The 22,006-nt window shown below is 33.2% G+C and overlaps 1 protein-coding gene across 2 annotated transcripts in view; it reads left to right on the forward strand.

The window, feature by feature from the left end:
* The window catches only part of LOC141821166 (1,4-alpha-glucan-branching enzyme 3, chloroplastic/amyloplastic), a 29,477-nt gene that overhangs the window by 5,817 nt on the left and 1,654 nt on the right, over positions 1-22,006 (forward strand). For both annotated transcript variants that reach the window (XR_012601201.1, XM_074708549.1), the window contains exons 5-19: positions 746-918; positions 2,991-3,080; positions 6,042-6,117; positions 6,222-6,329; positions 7,303-7,393; positions 7,482-7,583; positions 9,473-9,575; positions 11,503-11,640; positions 13,239-13,310; positions 14,204-14,308; positions 15,760-15,837; positions 15,974-16,081; positions 19,278-19,358; positions 19,890-19,994; positions 20,833-20,918. Coding sequence is in view for 1 of the 2 variants with exons in the window: in XM_074708549.1 (XP_074564650.1) it covers positions 746-918; positions 2,991-3,080; positions 6,042-6,117; positions 6,222-6,329; positions 7,303-7,393; positions 7,482-7,583; positions 9,473-9,575; positions 11,503-11,640; positions 13,239-13,310; positions 14,204-14,308; positions 15,760-15,837; positions 15,974-16,081; positions 19,278-19,358; positions 19,890-19,994; positions 20,833-20,918 (1,516 nt within the window). In the remaining variant the exon portion in view is untranslated. The remainder of the gene's footprint in view (positions 1-745; positions 919-2,990; positions 3,081-6,041; positions 6,118-6,221; positions 6,330-7,302; positions 7,394-7,481; positions 7,584-9,472; positions 9,576-11,502; positions 11,641-13,238; positions 13,311-14,203; positions 14,309-15,759; positions 15,838-15,973; positions 16,082-19,277; positions 19,359-19,889; positions 19,995-20,832; positions 20,919-22,006) is intronic.

Here is a 22,006-nt window from a genome sequence, read left to right on the forward strand (position 1 = left end):
AAGCATGATACCTGCAATCTGTATGACTTACTGAACAAATGTACTATTCCAATACTTTTAGATAAACATGCTGAAGCCAATTTTATATCTTTTGTCCATCATGTATAGAGATATGTGACATATGGCATATAAGTCCATAGAGTTTAATTTAGGTAAGAGAGACTCAAGTGAAGTAAGAAAAAGAGGAAGTACAATTCCAGGCTTAATCCTTGTTAGATCAGTGTTCAAAGAGAAACCTGATTTCAACTGTTGAATTCAGTCAATTATAGAAGTCCAAGTTGGACTTTTGGATTATGACTGAAACAGGAACTGATATAAGAGACGAACACAACTGAGCTTTCTCTGCTTAGAAGAACTTGTATAGAGAGCCTGTTTATTCTTTGCTTCCTCTACTTCTCAATTGTACCTTTCAGATGCTCTTACAAAAAAAAAGTTTACATACATAAAGTATAAGTTGGACAATGAACAGAAAGTGATATGAGACAAGAATACAGAAAGTGAGCTTCTCTGTCTCCTGGAAGAATTTTCCTAGAGAGCCTGTTTATTCTTTGCCTCCTCTTCTTCTCAAATGTAACTTTCAAATGCTTTTTATATCAAACATTCACATGTATCTTGACATCTGTGTTCTCTAATAATCAAAATAGTTTAGATCAGATAATCCATTTATTAGTGGTGAGCCAAAGACACCTATTTGATTATACTTAATTTTGCTTTTTGTTGATTTTATATGGGTGGTTACTTTCAGAAGCAGATGGAAAAGAAGCTTATGCAGTTCACTGGGAACCACCTCCAGAGGATATGTACAATTGGAGATACAAGAAGCCAAAACTTCCAAAGTCCCTTCGTATATATGAGTGCCATGTTGGAATAAGTGGATCAGAACCAAAGATATCATCCTTTAACGAGTTCACCTCTAAGGTAAAACTTAGTATTATATCAAATCGATTAGGCTAGAGGAATAGTTTCTTCAATACAAAAGCAATTAGTTAGATCCACACATGGTTTAAAATTTCGACCCGTATTAGAGTTTAAGTAATCGGAACGATATGGTTTCAATACCATAGCATGTCGTGCCGATATGGTTTCGGTAATTTTTAAATATAAAATATATTAACTAAAAATAAAAAAATTTAACCTAAATATTAAAAAAATAAAAATAATTTTTTTTAAAAAAGAAAAAATACGAGATCGCGACGTCGTCGTATGGTTAAATAAATAAATATATTTTCAGAATTTATATATATATATATATATATATATATATATTAGGTTAATGGGATAGTTCTATCAGGGTTTGACTAAACTTGTGAGTTGGTTGAAATTATTAATCTAAATTTAATTAGAAAACCTAAGTTTCCACTACCTCGCGCTCGCACGATGTCTCATGTCCCCTTTGCGCGTCTGATCGCAGACACTGTCCTTCCTTCCATGAGCAATAGCAACATCGTTGTCGCCTTCCATGAGCAGTAGCAATGTCGTTGTCGCCCTTCCTATTCCCCGTTGCCAATGACCAACCCCTCCATTGCTGCCTCAAGTCCGTGCATCACCCAATGTCCCATGAGCAAAGACTGCCTCCGCGACCCTACAAAGGTTGCCATGGGCGTGGCGCCTCCGTGACCCATCATGGCACCTCTGCGACCCTGCAGTGCTGAGAGGTACGAAATTTTAAACCATGCACCCACATATATAAATACTTAGCATTATAACTAATGACTCGATAACTCATCTGGGATTATTACCATAACATTCCTCTTATGTTAGAACATGTATATCAAACATGCCAAGCTAGCTAAGAAATTAGCAATCAAGTCTCTAAATAGAAACATAGTCATTCATACTCAGACGTTTGATGTTGATCATGCCCTCTTGGAGAAGACTTAACACTAATGCGCAACCCAAGAGACTTTGATGGTTTGATGTCAAAGCCCAAGGTTTACATGCTTCAGAATTATAATTTCCTTGACTGCCCTTTACACGGAGGTTAGAAAATTGAAGCTCTGAACATGAAGAAATGTGAACCAAATACAAATGAGAGATAAACTTCAGTGTCATCTTTCTTTAAATGGATAGAATGGAGAATGTGTTGAGAGAGTATGAGTAATTTTCAGCATAGATTATGAGACTAGCAAATACGATCCAATATTGAATTGAGATGAAAGAAGATTTGAAAAAAAGATAATACTATAGTGTTGAAGATGATGAAACCAGTTGAGTGAATTTATGATGAACCATGGATTAAATTAACTGTGGAGAAATGTCACACAAATGTTGGGAGAGAGGGTACCTAATCAAGGTTTTAAAAGACATTTCTAACTGTTTGACGGTTAATTAATTGCATAGCGAATATGCAGTATGCGACAACAATACCTAGTCATATATTAATAAGATGACAAACATATATCTAGAAAGGTATGCTAATCAATCTATCTAATTCATAATTTTATGTAAAAAAAATTATAACAATTATTCAACATATAACACATACTATATTGTTAATAACATGCATATAGTTAACATCTTAAATGTTTATCCTTGCAAAATAAATTGTTAAATCAACCCTTATTATGTGCTACCACATCAAAGACATAGTTTAGTGTTTCACAATCACTGTAATTAATCTTCTTTTTTGGAGAAAAAATCGTTACAAAAGTTTTCATTAAGTTTTGGATCATCAATGATCCGCACCAATATTTTTTCCTTTTTATGCACAGATGGGCGACTAGCCTGCTCACCTAAAGAGACCACATATTGGATAGACAATGCACTCTCTTGTCTAAAACGCCTATACAATTGCATGTGGCTGTTTGAACAGTGTTTTGAACCCTGAGAGTAATTTTTTAGCATTTATTACTATTGAAATAAAAATATTAGGATAGAGAACTAAAAGGGAAGAATGAGAAGATTTTGGATCAGAAAAGAGGCTAGTTATGCCAATGTATAATAACCAAACAATATAAAGAATTACATAGCTATTTTTAACTTCTTTGCAGGTACTGCCACACGTGAAAAGTGCAGGATATAATGCCATTCAATTATTTGGGGTTGTTGAGCATAAAGATTATTCCTCTGTTGGATATAAAGTAAGTTGTTTTTTTCTCAAGTAACTAGTTAACTTCTCATTTTTTAAAAAATCTGATGCTCTGAATATTTAGTATTATCCTAGTTATATGTGAGGTTAATATTTTTATGTCCTTTTCCTTCTATATTGCATGAGTGTTTTAAATGTTTGGTTAGTTCTCTATTTTTCCATTTGTTAACAAAAATTATGGCGAAATAGCATGTCTAGTAATTTTATTTCTTGTGGGAAAAACTGTATTTACTACTTAGTTTGTTACTGATATTGATTCATGTTTTACCACATTGGCCCTATGATCATTAAGCAGTTTCTACGAGATCAGTGAGAATGTGTCCTTGACTTGTTTGCAAATAATCTTAAACTAAGGTCATAATGCATGTAGTTTCTACAAGATCAGTGAGAATGTGTCCTTGACTTGTTTGCAAATAATCTTAAACTAAGGTCATAATGCATGTAGTTTCTACAAGATCAGTGAGAATGTGTCCTTGACTTGTTTGCAAATAATCTTAAACTAAGGTCATAATGCATGCTTTTTAAATAAAAGAGGCAAGAAATATGTAAGCCAACTTTTATTTTCCTTTCTATACAGGAGCAGATGTTTCTATATGTGGATGGGCTCTTAGTATTTGTTGAATTTGGTGGTTGCATTTTCTTTTAGGCCCTGTTTCCAAGAGAGAGAGAGAGAAAGTAGGAGACTGAAATAAATTTGTAGGGAATAGATAAGGAAAATTATCCCTTGTTTTGATTCTCGAAGAGAATGAAACTAGTGGAGGAATTTTCCCAACATTTCTTTGGAAGGAAATAAAGAGGGAGGAAACTTAAATTTTTGGTAAATTGATTTTATAAAAACAAACAAAATAAAGAATAATAATCAGTTAAACAAAAAGTTAAAAATTAATTCATTTTGGTGCTAAAATTGATGACATTTTGGCCCAATTGGAGTGTTCTGCCCAATTTGGATGGAGGTGAAATTGGGCCAAAATGGGGAAATGTTTCCCCTACCTTTTCCTTCCATCCTATCTCTCCATGAAAATAGAGGGACAGTTGGGTTCCACTTATCTTTCCCACCACTTGTTTCCTTTTACTGATCATTCCATCCTAGCAAACACAGGTTTAAAGTGAGAAACTGGAAAAACCATTAGTGGAGTGTCTAGATTCCAAGAGTTAGAATGCACATAATACCAAAAAAAATGGCATAGCAAAGTGCAAAAAATGAGCAGAAGAGTACACTAGGATTTACAATCTAGTAATTAGTTCTCCAGAGCTCACTATTTCAAAACAGTATGTCAAATGACACAAGGAAGGTAGCAATTTGCTGGAAAATCTTTGCATTTCTCTTCGTCCAAATGTGATACAGCCATCCAATATTAAGATTGCAGCTACATTGTCTAGGCTATTTACCAGAGAGATGGTATAGCCCAAAGAGTGTCTTCAGTATTTGAATGAGCTACTTAGACAAGAGACAAAATCAACAATAAGATGCAAAATTGCAACCGATTAAAGGTGGGAAATACATTCTTCCTCTTTTCCTCAGAAGCCAGATTGTTCATCAGTAATAATACTCATAGAGCTTCAAAACTGCCATGTATGCAGTTTTTCTTTGGAGAAGATCCATCTCAGAATTCTATATCTAAGAGAGCAAGTAGTTTTCAATGATTCGACTACCAAGGAACCAGAATAAAGTCAGCAAACTGGTGGTTATTGGGATACCTTGTAATAAGCATCATACTTTTTCATCAGGTTCTGCGGGATTTAATGATCTAATATCAGTGGGGATCATCCATCTAGGTTGCTCATTGGGGATTGGAAATCAATACCTTACAATTATTCATTGAGATATCATAAATTTTGGCAATTTCTCTGACAGTATATAATTTGAATGCTAAATTTAGTGCAAAATGAAGTATCTATTTATTTCCGACCATATGAATCGGTTTGCATTACAATGGACATTAGTTGACAGTAGCGACCATGGTTCAGAGGATCCAATTTCATGTCCTATTAAGCCTACTGTGCTCCAATAATCCTGATCAAAGATTGCAAGGTATTAAAAGGCGGTAGGTGGTGCCCACTTCCTAGTGCCTAGGCAGTAGGTGGGGCTGAGGCAGTTGACATTAAAATAATAAAAATATACTCAATTAAAAAAGATTATATGTATAACAATTGTATCTTTGATCAATCTAAATAAGTTTATAAATAAACAATAAACACATAACAGCAATCAACTATGAAACATTTCATATATCACATTGCAACCAACAAAAATAGTTACAAAGCCACAAAATCTGGAAAAGAAACATTTTGGTGCTAAGACTAAGATAACAATGAATTTGAGAAAAAACGACAAGAGAACAGGGAACTCCCCTAGGGAATATAAGAACAAAAAATAGTCTGAAAATGGGTACAAGCAAAAAAGGACAAAGAAGTTGTTTGAGGTGGGAGGAATGGATGAATAAGGAGTGTTGGGTCACTTGGGTGGGCTAATGCAGAAAAGTAGGGTGAGCTAACAACATATAGAAAAAGATATTTTTTTCCTAAGACCTACTTGGACCGCCTAGGAAATCCGTCTTGGTTTCCTTTGAAAAGGATCGCCTAATAGGGATTGTCTAACTACTAAGCATAGCAGTCCCTTGCAAAACCGCCTAGGTGGCTCAAGTGACCACCTTTTAAAACAATTAAAAACTGCAATTAATGAATTCATTCCAACTTGCAAGCCAGTTCCATTTTGGCATCATCTGCTGGAGCCAACCTCTATTTTGACGATGAGAAAATAAATTTAGATTAAGTGGCATTTAATATTTCTAGTTTCATTTGGCATGGTTTGTTGGAGTTGACCTACTCTATTTAGACAGTCGGACAAAATAAATTTAAATCAAGTAGTAGTGCAATATTTCCTAATCGTGCCTTTAGGGCTTGCTTTTGCTGTGATTCCCATACCATGTGTTAAGCCCATTTTGAACTTCAGGTTACAAATTTCTTTGCTGTTAGTAGTAGATTTGGGACTCCAGATGATTTCAAAAAATTGGTCGATGAAGCACATGGTATGCTTTTAATAGTTTTTCTTTAGCCCAATGTTCATTGTGATTCATGAGGTTGCTATCATCTTACAGTTGTATGATATTAGCATTTGCCTTTTTCTTTGCAGGACTTGGGATTTTGGTGTTTCTAGATATCGTTCATTCCTATGCATCAGCAGATGAGTCAGTTGGATTGTCACTATTTGATGGATCAAATGACTGCTACTTTCAGACTGGTATGATTTTTTCAGCTTGATTTATCTATTCAACCAATGTTGGTGATACCCATTTGTATGGTTTATAATTAAGCTGATGTTACACTGCTAGTGCTTGCCTATTCTCTTTCTTTATTTCTCATTTTTTATCACAACCAAGATGGATGTGAAACCAAGGCACTTTTTATTCTTGGCAGATAATTGCACCATTAATGATTCCAAATTGTCAAAAAGATTGTTTTCTTGAATTGGTTTTTAACTAGCGAATTGCCTATTTGCCTGTGTACGTGCTGCTAATTGACGATGAGTAAATAACAAGGAAAAAACAAAAGGTTGAAGTTGATTTTGAATGAAAGGAAATGCATTTCAACTTTTCAACTTGGTTTTGTTGAAACGTGAAAACCTTGTGTATTGATGTAGGATGATGATCTTGAACAGAAATAAAGCTCTTGTATAAGTACACAGAAATAATTCTTTTGTTTCTCTGCAAAAATACAATAGGTACATTGACTAAAGAACTACTTTTGAGTTGTTGAAATCCTTGAGAAATTCTTCCACATATAATTTGTTCCATGGAAATTTTTGGTTCATTGAGCATTGTATTTCTCTCTATCTATTTACACTTTGGTTACAAAATTTGGAACAATATTGAGAAAGAGACAATGAATGTCATTTGATCTTGTTAGTCTGTGGGGAGGACCCTTCTGCTTGACCGTAAGGTCCTCAAGAGAGTTTTTCTTACCTTGCTGATAGCTTAGATTTATATGCTCTTCTATTTCTCTTGTATTTCTTTTTGGAAAGTGATTCAATTATTAGTTCTTAGATACACCAAAATTGTCTCTAGTCTTTATTTTCACTCGTATTTAGTTTAAGTTAATCTGTACTGTTTCCTTTGAGTTTTTGAATTTCAAGTTTTAACCTTTCAAATCCTAGGTGCCATAGATCTTGTGGACTTTTCTGTAATTCTCTTAGGATATCTTGATTTTTTTGTCAGGGAAACGAGGCCACCATAAATACTGGGGTACCAGGATGTTTAAATATGGGGATGTTGACGTGCTACACTTTCTTTTATCTAACTTGAAATGGTACTGCCTATTTTCTAAAATACAGCTCTTCTATACTTGTATGTATAAATATTTCATCTTCTTTTCTCTAACCAATACATTTGAAAAGGTGGATTGCAGAATATCATATTGATGGCTTCCAATTTCACTCGCTCCCATCAATGATGTATACACATAATGGGTTTTCTACATTCACTGGTGACATGGATGAGTAAGATCCTTTGCTCTTTTATGGAAAATATGGTTATCCATTTTCATATTTGACACTATCAATATAAGTTAAGTCTATACAATATCCTTGTAAACAGACATTATATGTCAAATAATAATCAAGCCTTATCCCACTAAGTGGAGTCGGTTATATAGATCCTTCTACGTCATTGGACTCGATCTCTTTCTAGGATATGCCATTATCAAGGATTGAAACCTCGAGCCGTTTTGCTCTATATTGGCGAAAATTTTCATTCTGTTAGCGGATCGACACCGGCACCGGCACTAGTGTTCCGGCAGGGATATTGTCCAGGGGCATTGCTCGGGTTCGGCTACACTTCCGGAGGCGTCGCGCGTGCCCACGATCGCGCACGCCAAGTTGCGGTCGCACATTGGTTTTTTTTAAACTTAGATTTTAATAATCAACTCCTATCTATAGTTGGGGATAATTTAAATAGACTTAATTAAAGTATCATAAAATTATCCTTTTATTTTTAAATATTTAGATTGAAATTTTTATTTTTAATTAATATATTTTATATTTTAAAAATATCGAAACTATACTGGTACGGTACGATACGATATCGAAATTGTATCGTTTCGATCCGGGATCGAAATCTCGACACAATTCGATATTTTAAACCTTGGTCATTATTATTAATTTTTATTAGTTTGCCATAAGCTTTAACTTCTATTAAAATAGATTTAATTGCAAATAGGTATAAAACATCTTGAATAATATGCTGTATCGTTATTCACATGTTGATACACATAGTATATCACCCCTATCCTCTCATCACCAATCACAGTTATGCGCCCAGTATGTTGTCGAACTATCACATGAGTTCCCTTCATCACATAATAATATATGCTTAGAAGTCCACAAACAGAAATCAAGAATAGACATCTCACAGACATACATAATGACATAAACTAAACATCTCAACATCACAAAATGACAAGCATGTGTATGTTTCTCATATAATCCATTTTACATATCTTAATTATTAAAATAAGTGAAAAATATTAGGAGTCCTTTGGTTAATATCGTGGAGCATAATAAAATGCCGTGGAAGGTTGACTGACCTTAGAGGAAGCCTCCAACCATTGTTCTATTATCTTGGGTTGGACTCAATGAGAAGTTTCGCCTTTGCTCAACAACTCAGGCGAATTTTTAATCCATGAAAGGCAGAGATCATTTACAAAGAGATTAAAGTTTTTTAGAAACTGAGATTGATGAAATAAGGACATGCTTCTGTTTCCATGGGTAAACATTGATACCCTACATCGAACACAATTTTGTCTCGTGAGTTAACCATGACTTAGTTATCCATTTTAGTCTATCTAGTGAATTTTACTTTTTCTCCTATTACCCAATGGATATACATAGAAGGGGAGCCTTCACATAACGGTAAAATTATTGCCGTATGACCTGAAGGTCGTAGGTTCGAGTCATGGAAATAATCTCTTGCAAAGCAGGGTAAGTTGCATACAACAAACCTTTTCCCGGGACCCCACATTATCGGGAGCTTCGTGTACCGGACTATCTTTTTTTTTACCCAATGGATATACACAGGCTAGAACTCTTCTCCTTGTATTCATTTCCACACTTCCCTAATCATTGTTGGTTGGCAGTATGGGTATGTTACATTTGATTAACATGCTGTGAGGCTGTCTTTTTTAGTTTCTGTTTCATAAATTAAAAACTACGTGTATAACATTTTTTGCTAATACTTGCATAATTAGCTTAGCTTAAGGTTGGTTTATATTCAGGAGCATCCCTAGTAATTACAGTTTATGGTTTTTGTTTTCTACTAATTTTTATACTGTTTCTCTTCTTGCATACTCCTTTTATGTGTTATGATTCCAGATTCATGTTCTCTCTTTTAGGTATTGCAATCAGTATGTTGACAAGGATGCTTTAATATACCTTACCCTGGCAAATGAGATGCTGCATGAACTTTATCCTGATATTATTACAATTGCTGAAGACGTAAGTCATTTGATATCTGTCTACGTTCATCAGGGAACCTGGTTTTCAATATTAAGTGAATTGTTTCAGTATCCTATGACACAACCAATTTATCTATCAATTGTAGTTTCAATAAACTAAATCCTCCAAAATCAAACTTTTGTATACACCAAAATTTTTAAGTGTATGCAGTGGTTATGTGATCAACCTTCCATGTAATGTCGTTCATAAATGTGACCACACATAATATCTATGTTAATAAAATATTTAAAACTATTATAATGACGATAATGTACACTATATATATGGAAAATGCATTAATCCATTCATCCATAACATATTTATATTGATAAGTATTCACTGGTTAAAGCTTAACAGTGAGCATTAATAGCATTGTTTAAAATATTGAGTTGTGTTGATATTTCAGTTTCTTACCAGAATGATACGGTTGTGGTACTTATTTATAAGATATATAACAATGTACATGTACAAGTATATATTAATAATTAGTAAATCACATTATATATATAAGTATATAGTTGAGAGCAATATATGAACAATGTTCAAAGTAAACCATTATACATTATACATGAATTGAACAAATGACATCAGTTTTCTGACCAACTCCTCTAACTTTTCACTTTGTTTAAAATAAAAGCTTTACTGACATCCTTTGTTTTAAAATCAATCTTAATTGCTCTTGAAAAAGTCTTCCTATTTCTGAAAATTTATGGGATGTTATGTAGTGGAAAGTTTATAAAAAGAATCCATTCCAATGAATTTTCCTCCTCTGAAGTTTCCAGAAAACTGAGGATTCTATAGAAACAACAAATTAAGTAGCCAGAAAATATTTCTTTTTTTCCCACGAAGAGCAGGTAAATGAAGAAGCAACACCATTAAAAAATTTGGCATGTGGTACAAGAAAGCTTGTATTTTGGTGCTGAACTATCAGGGCCCTGGATAAATTTGTCTTAATCTCATAATCCAACACCAGAAAGTTGGAATATAATTCAGTGTAAACAGAAATATATAATTCAGTGTAAACAGGTAAATATAAGATGAATTGTAGCACGAGAAATGACAAATAACCACCAAATCCAGCCAAGGAAATTGGAATATAAATATAAAACAATTCAAAATAGTTATAATTGTATTGAATATAAAGCATTTAAAGTTTCTAATGAAAGTATGAAACTATACTGAAAATAGCAATACTGTTTCTGAACTGCTGTACCTGCTTTCTCACCCACACTTAGAAACTCTAGAAGACCTAGCATGAAGATTGACAAAGCACCTTTTAGATAATAAAACAAGGATGTTGACAATATTACTACACTCATCAAGATAATAACTTGCACCTTTTGTTTGCGGAAAGGGTTAGCTGTTAGGTGGTGGAGGTGGGTGAATTGAGACCATTAAAAGTGAAGGGGCAAAAGGAGTCATGGGAAATTTAGAAGGGCAGTAACCAACAGGCAGACAACAGACAAGAGGGAGAGAAATATTATTTTGCTACTTGTTATATGTAAAATGACAACAGCCCATTAACAAAAGGACAATGTTTATTCTCCAAGCTCCCAAGCTTCATACATCTTTTGAGATCTTGTGTTCTCATTGACCATCAAACACTAGTTATTATCAAGATCACTCACTCTTCGAACTAGCTCACAAGGCCAACCAAGTTTCACCAGCAGTATGCTATCCCTGGGTCTGTAGCAATATCATACTATTGCTCTTTGTGTAACATATATTTTGGTGAACTATGAAATTGCTCTATCTATGGTGATTTTGTTTCACACTTGTATTTGTTCAGTTGCATAGCTACGTATTAAATTAAGAACATGAAAACTAGAACAATTTCTAGTTGGTTTATTTCATTTGATAACATTGGTCTAAGTTGCAATTGTTCATACTTGCTTGACTTGATGAACTTTTCTTTTTTATATTTTAGGCCACATTTTATCCTGGATTGTGTGAGCCAACAACTCAAGGCGGTTTGGGATTTGATTACTGGGTTAACTCTTCTGTGTCTGAAATGTGGTTGTGGTTGCTTGAGAATGTCCCAGATCAAGAGTGGAGCATGAATAAGGTATCTGAATGCAATCACACTGTAGATTTCTTGTAAAAATTTCCTTGTCTACAAAGTTATTTGCTCATCCTTTATTCGATCGATAGTTGAGCTTTAACATATCCTAAAGGTTGCAAAATTAGATTGTTTAGCTACAGCCTTGTTCTATGTTCTCTTTGGATTCCAGGCTTCAACCCTTTTTATAAAAAAAAAAAAGAAAAAGAAAAGCTATTAATTCTAGGGAACAGAAGAAAATGTGACCCAGATGAGTATTGAAGAATTTTGATTGTGTGAACAATTCATGCTTTCAAATGCTAGTTGTTGACTGAGTGGTATTTAGTGGTCTGATCAAGGGCTCTACAGGATCATATAAGTATATGATTGTTTGTGAACATAATCTCAAGATATGCTTCTCAAGATCTAGTTGACTGTCATCCCCATGCCTTTTGTTACTTCATTAGTGGGAAAGATTCAGAATCAAAATCCTAGTAGCTTGCTTAAGCTATGTATCTATTATGTTAAGAATATTTACATCTAGGAAATATGTAGCTATTAGGAGATGTGCTTGAACTTTCTAACCTAGTTCATTGGTTCAGCAGAAGCAATACTCATCTCAATAATTAGTTGTTTAAGCTAAACAAGCTCACATGTAGCTATTAGTGTAGTTGCATGTATTTTGCCTTTGCAAGAAATTTTGTCACTGCATTTTCCTTTTTTTTATTACTTTTTCAGGGTATGGAACCTCTTAAAATCACACAATAGTTTAATGTAGATCCTCAATCTTGAGTGCAATCTGATGATATCTAATGGCATTTGAGGATTGCCCGTGTAGGATGGACACCCAATGGCATAAAGCTGAAAACTAATTAGACGGACAAAGATATTTTGTGCATGAAAAGAAAAGGAGAAAATAATAATAGTCTGTTGCCTAAGGGTATAGAGGCATTATATGCCAGTGTTTGAATTTATAATGAAATTGACAGCATTGCAGTCATTCACGATGAGTGAGAGGTACGAGAGAGCAAGAGCTAACTATGAGAGATGGGTAGGCAGCAAATCACATAAAAATTTGAGGGAAGTAGGAGCAGCTACAAGAAGCGGAGCAAGCAAGAAATCAGAAGCTGATTTAATGAAGGTAGGAGAGTTTTGTGGCTAGGCTTCCATGACAGTGGCAGGAGGTTGAGGAGAGAAGATTTTGAAGAAATATAAAATTGGGATTTTATACATAGAGATGGGAAGAGGAAACTAGGGTTTTGTAGTGGAGTGGATGAGAAGTCACACTATATGAAACCCATAACCTTCAATGGGGATTGATGCAAAGAAGCCTAACCCTGTGATAACATTGATTCTATTCCCACAATGAAATTGGGTCAAAATTTGCCTTTCACTGTGAGTTGTTTATGTGACTAGTAGCATTTGATATTAGTGTATACACAGTTAAACAAAGTTCCAATTCACTGAGTTTTATAATACACAAAATGTCTTAATAGTATATACATTACAATTATCTTTCATCAGAATTAGAATGATAACTTTTATTGTTTACTTTTGTTTTGTAGGATATAACTGTTGTTTCTAACTTGTATCTAATTTAACAATTAACTATATGTCTGGTGCAGATTGTGAGTGTACTTTTGAGCAATCAGCTAAACAGACATAATATGCTCTTGTATGCTGAGAATCATAATCAGGTAGCACTTATTGTGCCTCATAGGCTCTGATGAGCTTGGTATATATGTTATCTAATTTTCTCTTTGAAGCTTATTTCTCTGGTTTTTCTTCATTTTATTTGGTTTTGGACTATCCATCTGAAGAACCTTCTGTGCTTTCAAGAATATTTTCCAATTATAACTAGACTAACCTATATTGCTACAAATCTTACCAATTCACTTCAATGTTTCTGAATGAAGTCCACTCTTTTCCGTCAATTAAGATCCTTGTTATAGATGAGTTTTCTCCTGCTGTTTCAGTCAAGGTTTTTAGTCTGGGTCACTACCAGGAATCAAATTGTGGGCAGTTTGGTACCTGTGGCCATGTACCATAATTTACCTACCATATTTTGGCTCTACAATCAACTAATGACCGATAGTGGCTGCTGTGGTAGACTAGCAAATGATAGTCATCTTGCTTCTCTTGTTAAGTAGGATAGTTTAAACAACATAATAAGACAGATTAGACAATGAAATATTTGTGAACCTGCTAATGTCTAATTTATTTTATTATAGTACAACCACTAGGCAGGATGTGAACAAAAAAAAATCAATTTAATGATTGAGGGGGTTATAGCTTATCAGGTTCAGCGCCAATAGTTCTAACTTAAAGTATGTAGCAATCTACCAAACAATGATTGAATTCATGTTACTTAGGGCAAGAAATTATACAGCAAATAAAAGTCATGAATAGGCATGAGTCCATGAAATTGGAGGAAACCACTAAATAAAACATCATCTTCCCTAAATGATATGGCATAACTAGTTTGCATTTTAGTTACTGTCTCTCTGAGCTAACTCAATCGCTAATGTAACATTAACTTAATTTTTTTCTTAATTGATGACTAATTATACATTTTGATAATATAATGCAGTCTATATCAGGAGGACGGTCCTTTGCAGAGATTTTGTTCCGTAAGACTGATGAGCATATTAGTGGATCTGACAATCTTCTGTTTAGAGGCTCTGCACTACATAAAGTATGTTAATAGAAAATGATTTACCTTTCAAGAAATCATGTTAATTTTTTGGTGCCTTCCCATCTTCCAAATAATTTCTTGCCTGTACTTTGAAATTATTATCCTTACTCTGGTATAGCATAAAGTATGCTACATGGTTGACTTTAATTCAGATAGTTTCCTTAAGTATATGTTAAAGTTGATTGACTAACATCTTATTCCCGAAACTTGAGCTATCAATATATAGGTAGGTATACTTCATTACACTAGTGTGTAAGTAGATATACTTGATTAGACTGGTCCAAACTTAACACGTGGATTTATGGATAATATTTTTGACACATGCAAGATCCAAGACAACTTTATTTAGTAGCATGTTAAAGTTGCTTGACTAGCTATTCATCCCAAAAGCCCGAATTGTTAAGCAAGAGATGAATCTAATTTTTTTAGTTATCTAATTTTTATAATAGCTGCCATGGTTTTCCTCAACAATCTCTTAAACTCCAATCGATCTTCTTTTATAACTAAGCAATTATACAGGTTGTTGCTGAACATGTCATGCCATCTTAATCTTTTCTTATTTGATCATCCATGGGATTGCACCTAATTGTATGTGCTTATAAATATTTTTCATTGTCTCTCCTAGTAGCCTTATACGCCCATCTCAAGAGTTTTAATGTTATTGCATTGACTTTTTGTACTTCTCCTGATGGTATTTGCAATATAAACAATACATAAGTTGAGAAACAAAAGAAATTTGTTAAAATCATGACAAGTGAAACTAATGTTGCTTACCAGTTAACAAAAATAATATCTTTTGGTTAATTGTAAACTATTTAAAATTTACAAAAATTTCAAGTAATTAAATAATTTAATTTTTGAGTAAACTGAAAACAGACTAGCAAATACAAAACAATGTAAAAGATAATAGTAACATAATTTGGTAGTTATCATTAATACAATATGATTTTTGATAACCTATTTGTAAATCCAAATACCTACCTAGGGATATACATACATATGCAAATAATAATAAGGAAGATACTCATAGGTCGAGGGGACTAGAAATGGAATTAACCTAATATTTTTTCCCAAATCAACATGCTCTCAAAGCCAGTGTTTTTTTGCCATTGATCCATTTGCTAGATCATGTTGGTTATTCATCAGAGATATATATTTAATTGAATTTAGCTGTAGATTTTATTATCATTGTTATTCCTTAGACTATCCAATCCCCCATACTTCACATTCTGTTCTTGCATTTTCTAACACTGGAACTACTGGATTATGCATAAAAAAATTGCTGTTGCTTATCTGAAAAGGTACATTTCTGATGATTCTGATTATCTTCCTAGAGAATACTATTTTAGCTTCTCTCTCTGTCTCTCTCTTTCTTTTTTGCGAACATGAGTTGAGATATTCACAAAAGTTTCTCTCTGAGATATTCAACTACTTCCAATATCATATTTCAGATGATCAAATTACTCACATTTACAATGAGTGGAAGTGCTTTCATCAACTTCATGGGGAATGAATTCGGACATCCAAATGTGAAGTTTTCTCATTTAATCTTTCTCTTTGTTTTCGGTCTATTTTTTTTCGTTGTTTTACTTTATTTCTTGTTGTGATGATATGCCCTTCTGGAATGCAGTAATTAGTCTTATGGTGTTTTATTTTTCTCAATAGAGAATCGAGTTTCCATTGGCAAGCAACAAATATTCATTTGCTTTGGCAAACCGTCAATGGGATTTGCTAATGACTGATTTGCACAAGCAACTTTTAAATTTTGATAAGGTAAGGAATTCAGTCCATTGGTTTTGTACTAATATTTTACCTATAAATGTATGGAATTATTGTTGTACCTTCGTGTCTATTGTTGATTCTCGAAAGTCATTAATTTGCTTTACTAGAAATGTATTATCACTATACGTTTGACTAATTGGGCCAGAGAAAAAGAAATTGCAAATTTTATTAACTCAAAACTTGTCTATTATATGGGATTCTAACCCTTTTTATAGTGTGATGATATGACATATTTTTTATAAAATAACAAACTTTTCTAATAAAATCTTAAATTTTCTAATAAAACCTATAAGAGTTTTTTAGAAAAACTAAACAACTTTTTTTAAAAGTTCTAATTATTAAAACTAATGATTTAGTTAAATTTTAATAAAATTAAATTTTTGATTGCAGTATTCTCCTCAATTGAAGAGAATTTGACTCCGTCAAGTGAGAAAGTGGAACAGTTATGAAGCAGAAGTGTCTTTTTGGCCAAATCAAACGTATTTATTCAAACATTGCCTTTTTGATGTCGATGTGTTTGTTTATTTTGTTGAGTGGAAAGGTAGGATAGTTGTGAAACGTAGACGCCTTTTTAGCCGAATCTCGTAGTTGTCAATTTATTTCTTCAATTGTTGTTTTTTTATGCCAAGCAAACAAGGAATCATATTGGCATAAAAAAGGCAATGATTGAAGAAATAAACCAACAACTAGCAGATTCGGCTAAAAAGCACCTCCATTTCACAACTATTCTACCTTCCCACTTGACAAAATAAGCAAACACATAGACATCAAAATGACAATGTTTGAAGAAATAAACCAACAATGATTTGATTCGGCTAAAAAGACGCTTCTGCTTTATAATTGATCCGCCTTCCCACTTCACAGAGTCAAAGTTCTCTTCGGTTGAGGAGAATAACGCAGTTAAGGATTTAATTTTATTAAAAGCTATCTAAGTCGTTAATTTTTATAGTTAGTTGGAATTTTAAAAAAATTGTTTAGTTTTTCTAGAAAAGTTTGATAGGTTTTATTAAAAAAAATTAGGATTTTGTTAGAAAAGTCTATTATTTTATAAAACATAGATGATGTCGTTGAATTATAAAAATATGTTAGAATCCCATGTAATAGACAAATTTTGAGTTAATATAGTTTGCAATTTCCTTTTCTTTGGATGAGGATTGTATCGTTATACTTCCATTGTACTGTGTCAATTGGTATTAGAGTAATTTTCCTCTGGGTGAGGATTATATCTTTATTCTTCCACTATGCTATGTTAGTAGTAAGGGGGTCCAATAGCTTGACGAAGGCCCGACACCTTGCATGTCATTTATGATCCACTATGTTCTATCTATGAAAGGCAACGAATCGGAGTATGTTTGAGGGTGATAGTTTTGATGTAGAGCTGGTATTTAAAAAGATACAAGTGCATGTATATAGATCTTTAGATGTCTACTTAGATCTGATACTTCATCATATATGAGTAGCTATTGTAGGACAACATTGTACATTTTACTTTATATATATATATATATATATATATATATATATATATATATACCTTCATCAAAAAAAATGTTGTCTTGACAACAATGGTGTATTTTGTTCATGTGTCACTCTAAAATCGTAACCTATATTTTATGGTTCAGTATTACTATTTTCTTTGTACTCCTAAGCTGTCCTATCACATTGAACTAGATATGATGTATCAAATCCTATTTTTCTTGCTATTCTTTGATTATTATTGAGTTACTTATCCTTACCAATGCTTGTTGCCCCACCTTAGCATGATCTATTTTTGTTGTGACCATTAATTACATACAACACCCAAATTGAAGTTCCATTATGAGAGAAAATTTGGAAGTAGATTTGCAAATTCCTTTAGTTCTAATGATCAACTTCTACATAATCTTTGTTTGATAAAAGAGCATTATATTATAATAGGGAAAAATACATTGTATTTACTCCAACTTGAGGGTGAGTTTAGAGTTTTTGTTATGTAAATCCAAGCATGATTTGAAATCTTGTACCATATCTAGCTACACAATTGAAATATATCATTTTGCTAAATTATTGAAACTTAATATTGATCGGTATGGATCATATCTCTTGTGTTGCTTGTACTAATTTTGGCCAAGTATTTTGCTGTGCGGACAATCGGCATGCCTTGGTACACTATGGCATATGTTGAAACAAATTCAAACAATATTAGCTATTTTCTAATACTTTTGTTTTTTAAAATTCTAATTCAATTAAATTGTATTCTTCCACTTCACACTTCCATAAGAGGTCAAAGACTATCAAGGCCTTCAGTGCCATTACTTAATCCTCTCCCTCTTCTATGTTATAGTTCCATTTCAATCACTCTGTGGTAAGGCTAAAGGCACTTTTCTAGCTCATCAATGGCATAATTTCATTGCTCTTACCTTCTCTATAGATCCTCGTCTCCTCATGATTGACGCTGAACACAGTACCACAGAATCAGTTAAGATAGAGAGAACCTCATTGTTTGTATAATTTCAGTTGGCACATGCAGTAGCTCTAACTTTTGACCTTGCTAACATAGGTTGGAACTTTGATTTTGGTCAGCAAATAGGTTTCCATGCTGCCAATATAGAATAGAAGTTAAAACCTTGATGTTGGATTATCTGTGGAACATTGCGAGCTAAAATTTTGAAGATACCTGCAAGAAAGAAAATAGTTTTGCAAATTTGGAATCTGGTAACTATGTTTAGAATGTGATCAACAAAAGCAATGAAAGAAAAGGGAGGCCACTATTGGATATAGTAACAGATATTTGTACTTCATATAATTATGGTTAATTAAATGGGCCAAAAACTAATTGATATCCTTTTAGGAAGCTGTAACTATATAGCTTGTTCAATGATTGTTTAAGACCAATGTTACTGAACTCTGAATAGTTGGGACTTTGGCTTGTTTTTATATTGCAGTGTATACCTTTGCTACATGATGGTTATGAAGTATCAACAAATATGAAAGTCAAAATGAAAGAGAATACCGCAGAATTGCTACTTTTTGCATGCATCCAATAAAGAAACAATATGCGCGCGCGCGCTTACACACACACACACACACAAGGATTGACCAATGTAGCTCAGTACTAGAATAGTATTTGTACAGAGATTTTGTATGTATGTGTGTGCTTATATTTGTTTGGTTGGTGTTGAGCTCACTTAATTATTTAATTTGGCAGGATATGATGAGGATAGATGAGAGTCACAATATACTTTCAAGTGGACCACCAAATGTGCATCATATTAGTGATTCAAACATGGTTAGAATTTTTCTGTTCACTTACATGTTTGCCACAACATTGCAGTGATATTCCTTTTTCATATTCCACTTTGACACTTTTGGCATAGACATCCAATAAGACAATTACATCTTGATTGGATTTCTGTATTAAGGAACATTTTTAAATGAAACTATTCCAAAGGGAATAAAAATATTTGAAAATCATAAACATGTTAAAAAACCTTAATGTAGACAAAAAATGAAAGTTTCTGATTGGATATTGATTTTTTTTAATCCATTTCTATAAAGAAGGCAAAGAAAACTAAAAGATAGATGAGTATGCACAAAAACCTATGTAGGGCAATTAAACAAGCGAAATAAATGGAGTGACAAGATTTGAGATCTGGATTCATGCTTTCATACAATGATTAGAATTGCTTGGTTGACTACTTGTTGCAAAGGCATAAGTTACTATAATGATTTTTCTAATCACTTCTTCTCAAGCTACTTCATTTTATAGCTTTATCAACATCTTTCATCCTGAAGGATTGTATATCTATCTTCTATGCAGATTATTTCCTATAAGAGAGGGCAACTTCTCTTTGTGTTCAACTTCCATCCTACAACTTGTTACAAAACATACACAATTGGTGTAGAAGAAGCAGGCGAGTATCAGGTATGTCAAATTCTTCACTGTTTCTTAGAGTGTGGTCAAGAGTACAAGAAAAATAGATAAGCAAAAAGATGGGTGTATATGTCTGCACAAACTCGCATGAATATGAGGATGGTGTCTCACTATTTGATAGTTGGATTCTCATTTTGCTTCTGATTTCTCATATTGATGCTAAGTACCTTTCAATGGAAACTATATCACTATAGCTTGATAAAGCTTGATCTATTTCTGGTGCAAATTCCTACTGGTTGATAACTATGGGTTCATTTTATTTATGCTGTCCTAGAGGTAGTATGTTGACCTAATGCTATTAATGTCATCATATGTATTCCCATTGGAGAAATATCAAACAAGGTTATGGGTTGAGTTTCTTTCAATTAAAATTCATTCCTAAAGGAGCTTTCAATATATTTAGATTTCAATTATACGCCCTTTGGCAGTTTTTTTTTCCAATGGGATTTCAGTTTATTCTCTTGTTCTACATCTCATGTTTTGATCCTGTTTAATGCAGAGGAAAAGGAAAAAAAATTGATAGGTGTTATGTATCACTGTTTAGGATTTTTTTTCCGTCTATTTTTGTAGAATCAATTAAGTAAACAAGACTGATTTTTACTACTTTTCATATGTTCCCTTATATTTGTACATTTTCTGAAAATGCACAAGGTGCACAGAAACACTACAAGTCTCTTTTTACATCTTATCACTAATGTATTTTCTGATAGAACAGTTTGTTTTCAAGTTCTCAACAGCTTCATGTGAAATATTCTGTTCTTGTAGTTGTGATCAGATTTCATCTAAAAACTATAAGAACCTTTTACTGATACCAAGTTTTTTCTTGCAGTTAATACTTGATACCGATGAAGCAAGCTACGGCGGTCATGGTTTACTTAGGGGAGACCAGTATCTTCAAAGGACTAGTACAAAAAGGTGTTCACCTAGGTCTAAAGTGAATCTTTCTATGCATCAGGGATTGAAATTTCGAGCCGTATTGCGCGATACAAACGAAAATTTTCGTTCCGCCGATGGACCGGCACTGGCACTGCAGTTCCAGCGGTGCGCGGTCTGGGGCGCAACAGCTGCGATTTTTGGTTTTTTGTTTTTTTTTAACTTAGGGTTTAATTGAGGTTTTAATAATCAATTCCTAGTTATAGTTGGGGATAATTTAAATAGGCTTTATTAAAATCTATAAAATTATCTTATTATTTTTTAAAATATTTTATTTTTTATTTTTAAATATTAAATTAAAATTTTTATTTTAGTTAATATATTTTATATTTTAAAAATATCGAAACTATACCGGCACAGTACGATACGGTACTGAAACTGTATCGTTACGGTCCGGGACCGAAACCTTGGCATGGCTCGATATTTTAAACCTTGATTAAGTCTAAACTTAAGTATATATATTTTTTTCTTTTCTTCGTTTTTTTTCATCTCCTTCCTCCTTTCACCTTCAATTTGTCACCAACAGTATAAATCCAAACATTGGCATGATACAGAAAAAGTATTGTTCCATTCAAAAGCTAAAACTCCAATGCGGCTTGAGATAATAAACCTTGATTAGATTATAACTCATGGATGACATTATTAATATGGTAGCTAATGAGAGCATGCAGTGTCATACAACTATATGAGTATTCATCATCAGGGTCATCTTAGTAGAAGGTTATACATGCTACTTATCGTAGATGAGCTATTCTAGAAAAGGACAACATCAACAGTTGTAGACATTGTTGTCATCTCAGATGAAAAGAATACACCTTTAATAAATCCGTATGTGGATTCAACTTGAGAGTTGTTTTAGACATTTAATGCATGTATGACTAGGATCAAAAGGATGGCATGGAGGTGGAGGATCAAGGTATCAACTTAGCTAATTTACTGAGAGGATAATAGATTCTTGGAAAACGGCCTTTGTCCCAAAGATAATAAAGAATTTGATTTCATTGAATCACTCAGATTTCAAAAAAAAAAAAAAAGTACCACTATACTATAACTCTAGGGTGCCTCATGGG

Source organism: Curcuma longa, chromosome 2, assembly GCF_044706935.1.
Source record: "Curcuma longa cultivar G26 ecotype Majalengka, Jawa Barat chromosome 2, ITB_CL_G26_1.1, whole genome shotgun sequence".
In the NCBI taxonomy this organism is placed as follows: domain Eukaryota; kingdom Viridiplantae; phylum Streptophyta; class Magnoliopsida; order Zingiberales; family Zingiberaceae; genus Curcuma; species Curcuma longa.